Below are 11,270 nucleotides of genomic sequence, written 5' to 3'. Positions count from 1 at the left end.
GTTTATTTTACAATTGTTCAAACTTTATCTATTCCAAATTTTGATTCCTCTTATATTATTCCTCTGAACGGAGATAATTATACTGAATTATACTGATTGGAAGGAGAAAATTCTCCTATCATTGGAGCGCATGGACCTTGACTTGCACTTTGAGTGGATAAACCTCCAAAACCAATGGAATCCAGTATCCAAATTGAGACATATATTTAGTTTTAAATATATGTTAGAGCTCGATTCTAATTTTAGGTTCGAAGTTGAGTTCTTACTCGAACTCAAGTTCAAAATATTTAAATCAAACCATTTCCAACAGAGCTCAATTAGACCGGATGCCACCCATTTTGGTCCAACCTACGTCGTGTAAAGCAAACCAGTTAAAACAAAACAGGCCAACCTATTCGACTTTAATAGCATTGGGGTTTCGTATCGAAAGGGACGGGTCAGTGCACCTCTGAGTTCATTCGCTGAGCAAACACTTTAATGCGGTTGCCCAAGTCCGAAGACTCATAAGCCACAAAGCAGGTTAAATCTAAAAAAAAAGAAGGAATATGCTACAAGGTAAAAACGGCCATGGCACCTCATCTTTAAAGACTGAGCTTCCAAAATTGAGGGACCTCCATTGCTTCCTTTTTAAGCTCCTCGTAGATGTAAAAAATACAGAATCAAAAGTGCCGAGTGTCCCACAATGATCTCTCTCCTTCTTCCCTTGTCAGCAAGGTCTTTGACTCGAACTGGTCCCGCTGTTTTCCAAAAAAAACCCACGTACCCTCGCCTGTGTAAGATTCCTCCCCTGATCACTCCTTGACATAGCGTCATGGTCAGACTCTCCACACGTCGTGAAGAAGAAAACTGAGGCCTAATGCAGTTTTATCTAATCCCTTTTTCGCTCAGAAAGTTATCGACCCGTTTGGATGACATGAAGGTAACACAATTAATCAAAGCAGTCAGGAAAAACAACTACTTTTCCTTGCTTAAAAGCTTTATAAAGCGTTTTGAGTTGAAAACTCGGTGAAGTATTACCACATTTTTTTTCTTCAGAAAGAAGGAACAGACCCAGGAGCCATGATAACATGAATATAGGCGTAGAACAGGTATTTGTCGATCTGGGTCTCCTCTACCCTTTCGTCTCTTTTCACTGCAAAACCCTTTTGCCCATAAAGAATGTTGCAATCAGCAGAGCAGCTATATGGGTCATGATGTCTGCAGCTTTCTTTCTACGCTTCAACGGAATATAATGATGGAAAGAGTATTATTATTTGTTTTCAAGCGACGGTCTTCTCCGTCTCCGATACTCCTTCGCGAGAGACATTTCATGATCCGGCTCCGTAGTCCTATCTTCAGTAAACCGGAGCTTCGGGTACGTGGACGGACACCAATTTTGAAGGAGAAAAATGAAAAAGGCGGTGGGCCGAAGGTGGTCCCTCGACTGCAACATCACAGAGAACCCGTGAAAGGCGCTGATGAATATTAAAAAACAGTAAGGCGGAGTGCGTCGTGGTCCTAACCTTTTCTTCTCGTGTCACCTCATTTTCTCAGAATGCCTCTAACAAAATTCCGTGCGGATCTCCCGGGTCACTGTCTGTGCTTCGATTTACTAAAGTACCCCCCACTCTCCATCTAATTTCCCTTCTTTGGGTTTTAGCTTAATTCTAATTTTAGGTTCGGGGTTGAGTTCGATATATATACATGTTCAAGCTTGGCTCGGCTCGACGATACCCCTAGGATCAAGTGTGTCAGGTAGACCTCATCTCTTTTTTTTTTAGTGACTAGATAATCAAATAGGAAAATGAATTTGACATTTACCCATATTAATTTTATTTAATAAATGATATTAAAGACAATAAAATATCCATGAGAGGATGAGTCCAAAGCACAATTGATATGGAAATCTAAAGATGGTCTAGTCTATGTCTAAGGTGCTTGAACCGGTCTAATCGTGACCAAGACAAAGTTATAGGGTTTAATTAGATACTTGTTCTTTTTGCTTTTGCTATTAATACCTCATCTACCTCACCTAGAGATAGTGGTTGTACATAATGAACCACCTTAATTTAAAAATTAGGAAAAAATTGTTACCTTCATGTTCAAGCTTTGAGGGTCTGTAAAAGGGCAGTGTGGGCATTTGAAAAGGTGGTCGGGGACTCGTGGCCTTTTGTTTTTCCGTCTTTTAAGGTCGAAATTATACCAACCGAGCCTGAACTCAGCTGAGACTGTGGTGTCTGCGGGCTGTGCAGGGAGCTCGGCCACAGTTTCTGTTTTCATTATTGAATGCCGATACTGTTTACTGATTTCCTCTGCATTGGCCATGCGTTTTCTTTTCTTTAAGGAAGAACGGAGGTGAAGGGGGTAGATAAGGTGGAGGCTCTGGCTGGGCGATGAGGTCGAGGTTTTGAATTTGTTGAGAGGAAAACATTTCATGGGTCTCATGCTTAACGCCAAGCACCAGAAGGGAGGAGTGTCCACCAGATGGGTTTCTGTGTTCTGCATTACGAGCTTCTGTCTTGGAATTCTCGTTGTTAACAGGTGTCTTGTCTTGCGCTCCTTTCTGTTGGAATGGAAGAACTGTTTTTGCTCATTTCCCTCCCCCACTTTCACGGTTTTTTGTCTCGGTGACTTGCGTTGTGAAATTTGATTTCGGGTTTGGGGGAACCTCTGCCATTGTTCTTCTGGTTGTCATTGTTGCATTCTACGTTTCACCACTTCTGTTAAACTGTGTGGGTGGGTTCTGTTTTGGTTTCAGGTATCAGATGACTTCTTAACAATAATGTGATACGTTCCTTGTTCGTCGATTCTTCTAGAGTTAAATGACGTGTATCTGTTTTTTTAGAATTTTACTAATTTTACTGTCTGCTTGCTGGCATATGCATCCCTGTACTCTTTATGAATGTAGAAGTTGGATCAATCTCTTTTGGTGTTTCCTCTAGACTTATTCATGTAGATGAATCGTCTTTATCAGTGTTTATATTGCTGAGGGAAGGTGCCATTTTATGGTTGAAATGGCATTTTCGATTGGAGGAACAGCTGCTTAGTTTTCGTTGGAAAGCTGTGGATTTGAGCGACCTTTATAAACAGCATTCGCTCTGAGTGTGTTTGAAATGAAAATTGTGACCATCTGAGAATTTTTTTATGAACAAGACCAGAAAAAGGAGGTTATGTGACAGTAAGGTCCAGCAATTTTAGCAATTTACTCTCTTGATACTCGGAATCCCTCTCTGAAATTTTGATCGATTTCATCTGCTGTGGCAACTTGTGACTCGGGATGTGATCCTTAATTCTTCTTGTCTAGTTTGAAAATTCCCAGTTCCCAACTTTATCTTCTACGTCTTCATTATAGATGTTGAGTGTATTTTGTGCTCTTTCATGTAACTTGCTCATGTTATAGCCCTGCAGTGTCCCCATTCCACGGCAAATGTTGCAATGAGGATTGAACTAAAAAATTGTTGCAATGAGGATATGCCTAGAAAATGTAACCAAATATCAAGTCTAGTCATATGCATTTGTCTATGATCTATTTGTACCTGAAGTACTTTCTTGTGGTACATCTGATAAGCTCATTCTTTTTTGTTCATGTTGGGACTTTGTAAAAATTCTTGTTAACATAATTTTAGTGGAACAACTACTGGAGATTAGACCTGGACAGGATATGTTTTAACTTTTGTTGGTTGGTGATTTGGAGAGAATGTTGTATCATACATCTTGCTTGTCTGGTTTCTTCAAACAATTTGTTGTGATGTTTAGCTTTTCTATATTGCCTGCGTTTAGTCCTGGTAAAAATATAAAAAATAAAAGATGCTAGATATTACTGAGTATGATTTTTGTCTGTGACATGCTATTCTTTGGACTTGCATATAGGTTTTGTGGTATTTCGGAACCTGTTAAAGTAACTGAGGAGGCTTCATCTTTGGAAAAATTCCAAGAGAGAAACCTTGAAGCTAAACATCATTGTCAAAAGAAGGTAAATTATTGATTCCTCTGTTCATGGATCTGATCTCCTTCTCAGGCGATTTACATGCATGCCATGTTCAGTGAGTTAATTCTTGTGTTCATTTCAGGATAATTCCATACAGGCTGGAGATATTCTTACACAAGTTTCTCAAACACATGATATGATCATGTAACTCTACAGTCCTTTAAGTTCTTTGTTTCATTTTCATACAATATCCATCTGTCACCTCAGTTCCTATTTATAGAAATGACTAGTATAACACTCCAACTGAGCTCTCAGACCTGTGATGAACTTTGCTGCTCTCTTGTGAGGCACTACAGACCTGTGCTGTTTCTGAAAGAGCATAAGAATGTTTTGAAGTGCGTAATAATGGAATCATGTTACAATGCATTCAGGACTTTAGACAAGACAATCTCAACACTAGAGATGCAGCTAGCAGCAGCCAGATCTGCACATGCGAGTAATCAGGAGACATCTCCAAAGGCTACGAAAGGGATATCGGACCAGTTAAAGGAACGCGAGAAAGTTTTTATTGTAATGGGTATCATTACTGCATTCAACAGCAGAAAGAGGAGGGATTCTATTAGAGATACTTGGATGCCACAAGGTTAGGCTTCTAACATCATCAAGTCTTTAACAAATTTTGGCAGCTTGAACTGTTTTGATTCTTCAGTGATTTGGATATCTTGTTTCCTGATCTCTTGGATTTTGTTGTTTTCTAGGAGAGAAACTAAGAAAATTGGAGAAGGAAAGAGGCATTGTCATGCGGTTTGTCATTGGCCATAGGTATAAAATGTTTTTACTTGAATGAAATATTACAATATACATGCATACAGCTAAGTATACCACACTTAAGTTCCCTATAAATCATGTTTTAGTTCTGTTGTTTCTTATTTGGAAAGTGAAAGAGGGCCAAAGACACGTGGAAGTTGCATTGCATATTAGTAATCACTTCTCTATTGTAAAAGGAGACTCACTATAAAGAGAAGATTGGCGTGCAAAATAATAGGAATCACTGTTGCTTTCGATGCCATCCATTTCATGTGGCAAGCTCGAGTTTTTTCGTTGAAATATAAACATGTAAAGCGTGTTTAAGGTATGAGTGACATTGACTTGCCGTTTATACAAAACATGTGCTAAATGTTTAGAAGGAACTTCTTTTGGTTGCTGTACGTAATGTTCCATTATACACAGTTAAATACTAAGTATGAGAGGTTCCTTTGTGTTACAGTGGTACACCAGGTGGCGTTCTGGACAGAGCTATTGATGCTGAGGAGGAACAACTTCAAGATTTTCTAAGATTGGTAATACTAAAGAATAAGAAGGAACTTCTTTTGGTTGCTGTATATAAAGCTCCTTTATGCAGAGTTAAATACAGATACCTCTTTCTTTTGCAGAACCATGTAGAAGGCTATCACAAGCTCTCTTCTAAAACCCAAATATACTTCTCAACAGCTGTTGCAATGTGGGATTCTGAATTCTACGTCAAAGTGGATGACGATGTGCATGTCAATCCTGGTCAAATGATTCTATATCCTTGTTTGATCTCATACATACTTATACGCAATTTTTTTATTGTTAACAACTGCTGTGCCAACTAAAACCAGGTATGTTTGCTTCCATTCTGGCCCGACATAAATCAAAGCCGCGTGTCTACATTGGTTGTATGAAGTCAGGACCAGTCTTGGCGCAGAAGTAAGATAATTAAATCCTTCCCATGTTCTTCTCGAGTAGGAAAATATCTCTTGACCCATATCCTATATCCTCCTTCCAATTAGCAGAGGGGTGAAGTACCATGAACCAGAATACTGGAAATTTGGGGAGGATGGAAACAAATATTTTAGACACGCAACAGGACAACTCTATGCCATCTCCAAAGACTTGGCAACCTACATATCAGTTAATCGGTATGCACTTTCAGATGATTGAGAGAAAGCTACAGTCTGAAAGCCTTTTCAATCTGAGACTCATCTTTTATAATGTTGCTTGGTAGGCATATTCTGCATAGATATGCAAATGAAGATGTCTCACTGGGTTCATGGTTCATCGGTCTTGATGTTGATCATATCGATGAAAGGAACCTCTGCTGCGGCACTCCCCCCGGTAAGCAGCATGTTTATAAAGCCGATTCAAGTATCTGCACTGAATCTACACTGAAACAATATTTTTCTTGGTTTTCTATAAAATTGCTTGTGTTTGAGCAGACTGTGAATGGAAAGCGCAAGCAGGGAACCCTTGTGCAGCATCATTTGATTGGAGCTGCAGTGGCATATGCAAGTCGGAAGAGAGGATGGAGGAGGTACATCAGCGGTGTGGGGAGGACGATGGAGCAGTGTGGGGTGCAATTTTCTGATGCTCTGTATCTGCTTTGCCAGTATAATTCACGTTCACAGTGTACATATCATTAAACCCATTTTATCTCCCCGAGTTTTGTTTCTTTACCGTTTACAGGTGGATGCATTCGTGAATTGACTGAACTGCAGCATAACATCTGAGCTGAAACTAGGAGGAGAACGAGAAGCGAACCCCCTATACTAAAAATGATAAAAATGAAAAGCCTCCACCCCACTCTTGAAAGGAAGGGATTGAGGTCAATGGTGAAATTTGCAGTTCACTTATAACATCTTTTATATCATTTTTCCTAATATGAGCCAGTTAAATTTTTATATTGAATTTGCAAACTGTGAACAAAAAAACTTTTTTCATTAGTTATAAAAGGAGATTTCAAAATGAAGCTTTAAAATAAAATTTGGGTCATATTTTTTGCCAATTCCTTGTGGGAGAAAAAGGGGAGAGGGAAGGAGAAGAAAGCTAATAAGATGACACTATCATTTGTTTCTTCAGTGGTTTATATAAATTCATGCAAAAATGTATATATTACTATAATGACATTGGTGCCTCTATGGACTATCTTGCAAATAGTTTATACTAGAGATTATGTTAACCTTTACTTATATGCCATAACCTTCTTTACATGGAGATGGATTTAAGGAGGCATATGAAAGATTGTACCATATAGGGTCCTAGTTCTAATTTGTAAATAAGAGATCTCAATTTCTCTAGATCAATGAGCTTCTCTAGTATCACCTATAATTTGTTGCAATGGTGCTTGCAAATATATTTATCAATCTTTTGTTGAAATTAATTTTTATCATCCCCAAAGCATGTTCACTAGGAGATTCTTCTTCGAAACTCTATCGATACGACTGATGATGTCTCATTGGTATTTTTAGGAGGAACATCTCTTTAAGAAACTTCAACCAATTTGGAGAATACAAGATGTCAATAGAATCACTATCCCCTCAACCAATTTTACTATTGAAAGGTTCTTTTATTGGAACAAAAAAAAAAAATCTTTCTTTTGTTTGGTTTTCTTAATTTTTTCCACCATAGGAAATAATGGGGAAAAAATAGTTCTTATTTTTGAGTATTTATTTTATTTTACTTTATTAAAATAGATCTCTACTCCCTCAGGAGAAGCAAAAATAGGAGAGGACAACCCCTCTACTCATTCCCAACTAAAGGGTTGTCTAAAATCTACATTTAAGAATCAAGGTGTATCTCAAAATAAACTCTAAAATCGACAAACAATTTGAAAAAATTTCTCCTCAAGCACGCCAACACTCTTATTGAGGCTTAAAAATTTTGCTCTTGTAGTGCCTCCACTTGGACTGACCTCCTTTTAATTCGAAGTTCTGAGTAGTCATGTTTCAAGCACTTATGCGAATACTGTTCTTTTCGAAAATTTTATATTTTTTATTTACTTTCTCCCATACCATCTCGTATTATGTAAACTCTCTCTTATTTTTTAATACCAATTCGTATATTTTTATTGAAACTCTTTTCTACTTGGACTTTTACTTTGGATGATCCAAATTTTATGTCAACAAAATTTATCTCGTGCTTTAGGAATTGTCTGTATTAATTCTTTTGTTTGAGTTCCTTGGGTTGGTCTTATTACTTGATTGTATATGAATATTTTATATCTGTCCTTAAGTGGATTTTTTTTATTACTAGCCTTTTTTTTATTTAGTGATTATTATTACTATTTTTTAAAATATATTATATCAAATTTGAATTTTTATTATTTGCGTCACTTGTATTTCTTTTACCCCCTTTTCTTCGGTTTTGCCCTTTTTATATTAGGGTTGTGAAAATTCTTATCCACTCCTACCTCTCACAAGCTCTCTTCTCTTCATCTTCTTTTCACTTTTTCCTTCCTTCTTCTTCCCCCTTCTTCTTATTCTCAAACCTAGTTCCTACGGATTAAAACCTAGAATTTAACAGACCTTAAGATGGTTCTGTTATTAAGGATGATATGGAAGTTTTTCTCAAGTTGGCATTATCAGAGTGGTTTTGTCCACTCTTTTAGGCGATAGTTTTCCACACCTAACAGATCAATTTTTTGGGTGTATTGGCTAGCCGCTATCATGGTATCAGAGCTGGGCACACCACATCCCGCTTTCCGCACCTAACAGATCGATTTTTTGGGTGTATTAGTTAGCCGCCATTGCCATGTATTCTTGAGTGTGGAAAGAAAACAATGCCTACACTTAGTGCAGGTTTAAAAACCAAAGATTGCAAAAACCACAAATTTTTAAAGATTTTCTGAAGTTGAAGACCAAATTTGTATTTTTGTTTAAGTACTTTGCATGGGAGTTGTGAGACATTGTGACAAACATAAGTTATATGATCTAATTTGAAAGGGAGTGGTAGCAACTATTATGTTCAGTTAATTTGGGTTCAAAGGGAAAAGGTTTATAAGGGAAAAGGGTATGTAAACCTACTCTCTCTCAACTCTTGTCTCTTGCAAATTCTAATAATAACTTACATGTTTTTGCTTCTTCCATTACCCATTTTGTAATTCTTCAAACAAAACATTACATTATCATCTTTGCATTTAACCCAAGACAAGTTTTGGCAATTCAATATAAGGGAAAAGGGTATGTAAACCTACTCTCTCTCAACTCTTGTCTCTTGCAAATTCTAACAATAACTTACATGTTTTTGCTTCTTCCATTACCCATTTTGTAATTCTTCAAACAAAACATTACATTATCATCTTTGCATTTAACCCAAGACAAGTTTTGGCAATTCAATCAAGGGGGGGGTTAGTCAACAAAATGGATTTTTGAAGTTCATGTTCATCTCCAACATGAAGATCATGTCAGTCATGTACATGAACTTCAACTTCGCACTTTGGGAGGTTAGTTAACATGACTCAGGATATGATCTTTTGCGCATTACTTAGTTCATGTCCTGATGTCATTAGGTAGTGCCAAATTTCATGTCATGTACATGATCATCCATGACTCAGGAGTTCATGTCCCTAGAGTAAACGGCGGAAAGTGTTTTTCGCCCGATTTTGAGAATCATATACATGACTCAAGCACGGGGCTCTCTCTGGCGCACCCCTCTCTCGTTCATGCAGCTTTGTCGTCTCCCTAAACCTCAAGCTCTCTACTCCCTCTCTTGTCTCCACCGTCCCTCTCCGGTCTCCCTCTCTGCGCCTCTCCCTCTACGCCCCCCCCCCCCCCCCCCCCCCCGGCCATCCTCCCTCTCCTCTCCCTCTCAACCTCCGTGGCAGAGCACGGGAGGTCGAACATCTGTTGCAGAGCTTCTCAACCTCCCTCTCGGCGTACCGTTGAAGCGCCGCCTCTATGGTCGTTGTCGTTGTCGTTGCCTGCTGGCTCGCCGCGGAGGAAGACGACGATGGTTTAATTTTTCCTAAGTTAGGAAAAATTAAACTATCGTCATAAAAATCATTAATTTATAAAATTTATTTATAAAAATAATTATTTTTATTTATAAAATAATTATTTTATTTATTTAATATATTTATTTTATAATTACCATATTAAAATAGTGATTTAATAGTCATAATTAAAATATTGTTAAAATAAATATTTGATAAATTATTTTGGCATAATTATCCGATTGCTATAGTTAATTAAACCAATGGTTTTAAATTTTGTGATAATATATTATTAATTAATAGTATATAAAATATGTTATGTACAATTATATAGTGTGTTAAAGTTATAATTGTAACGTTATTTATTTATTATTTTTAATTAATCATGTGCATATTTCATTGGCTCATATAATTACCATATTAATGCACAATAAAATATCTAATTCAAATTAATACATATATTAATATGTTAAATTATACATTAAATAACTTATTCGTATAGTAATAATGGTTGTTTTACCTAATTTGGGGTTTAAGGATTATGTTGTAATTAAGTGTACTGTAAGGGTTTAGAGATTCTCTTGTTTTTTATGTTTTTCTCGTGTTGGGGCACTAACACTGGAAATTGTTTTCTAGTGCACATGAAGTCGTCAATACTAAGGGGGGGTTAGTCAACAAAATAAAAATTTGATCTTCATCTTCATCTTCATCTTATGTATCTACATGATCTTCATCTTCGAAATGGGTGTTAGTGTGGACAACTTCATCTTTGAAATAGAGTGTTAGTGTAAACAACTTCATCTTCATCTTCATCTTAGAAATTTAAAATCATTGATTTTAATAATTATAAAAATGAACTAATTAAACCAAAGTGTTTGAGTTAACAATATTTTAATTACCACTATTAAATCACTAATACAATAGAGTAAATAAAAAAATATGATTAATGAATAAAAAATATTATATTAATAACATAAGATAGATTTGCATTGTATTAATTAATAATATATTTTGACATAATTAATGATGATATATTAATCAAATTCATACTTTAATTATATTTTATTTACCAGAGACTTAAATATGAAGTTTAATATAGTAATAAAATAAAATAAAATAATAAATAAATACATATACAACTTTTAAAATAACCTAAAAAAAATTATTCAAATAACGAGTTCGTGCCTTTAATATTACAATCAACGAGTTACAAGTTTAGTATATATAAATTACGCATGTTCAAAAGTAATAAGAGTAAACCATCATTTATCATTCCACATGGATGTCAGGGGTAAATAGGTCACTGACAAATAAATTTAGACCCACACGAATGGACGGTCTGGTTATAATCTTACGAAATAAGTTTAAAATCTCAAGAATATTCTTCGCACCGGTAAAAAATAAGTCCACAAAAACCTAGGGTCTCTTTGGAACCCATGAAAACACATAAAAGAAATAAAAATAAGAATTTAATTATTATTATTTCTAAAAAAAATAAAAAAAAAATATTATCTTATTTTATTAACTATTTTAAAAATAATAATAATCAAATTCTTATTTTCTTTTCTAAGATTCCAAACAGACCCTAAGACCGATCCAACTTGGATTTTCTTGTATCTAAATCAGGTTGCA

The 11,270-nt window shown here is 36.0% G+C and overlaps 1 protein-coding gene across 2 annotated transcripts; it reads left to right on the top strand.

Annotated features, from left to right (window-relative positions):
- Positions 1-2,175: 2,175 nt before the first annotated feature.
- LOC137934252 (beta-1,6-galactosyltransferase GALT31A-like) lies at positions 2,176-6,384 on the top strand. 2 transcript variants are annotated; one of them, XM_068778530.1, is made up of 11 exons: positions 2,176-2,520; positions 3,850-3,952; positions 4,050-4,111; positions 4,339-4,550; positions 4,666-4,729; positions 5,175-5,247; positions 5,341-5,461; positions 5,551-5,638; positions 5,722-5,850; positions 5,937-6,046; positions 6,148-6,384. In XM_068778530.1, exons 1-11 carry the CDS (start codon positions 2,414-2,416, stop codon positions 6,294-6,296), a joined length of 1,218 nt encoding a protein of 405 aa, XP_068634631.1. In that variant the 5' UTR covers positions 2,176-2,413; the 3' UTR covers positions 6,297-6,384. The 2 variants fall into 2 exon arrangements, with proteins under 2 accessions (XP_068634631.1, XP_068634633.1); XM_068778532.1 differs by having other exon boundaries at positions 2,177-2,520; positions 5,725-5,850.
- The last annotated feature ends 4,886 nt before the right edge of the window (positions 6,385-11,270 follow it).

The sequence above is a fragment of the Aristolochia californica genome, unplaced genomic scaffold (genome assembly GCF_029961685.1).
Source record: "Aristolochia californica isolate CCGP_79_NKW_82.1479 unplaced genomic scaffold, dmAriCali1.0.hap1 SCAF_6, whole genome shotgun sequence".
Lineage (NCBI taxonomy): Eukaryota > Viridiplantae > Streptophyta > Magnoliopsida > Piperales > Aristolochiaceae > Aristolochia > Aristolochia californica.
This window is presented reverse-complemented; position numbering and strand designations above follow the sequence as displayed.

Excerpts from the sequence above, each read along its gene's own strand:
- LOC137934252 (XM_068778530.1), top strand. The coding sequence starts at position 2,414 with ATGGGTCTCATGCTTAACGCCAAGCACCAGAAGGGAGGAGTGTCCACC. Across the intron at positions 3,953-4,049 it reads AACATCATTGTCAAAAGAAG|GATAATTCCATACAGGCTGG; the intron begins GTAAATTATTGA and ends TGTTCATTTCAG. Across the intron at positions 5,248-5,340 it reads TTCAAGATTTTCTAAGATTG|AACCATGTAGAAGGCTATCA; the intron begins GTAATACTAAAG and ends TTTCTTTTGCAG.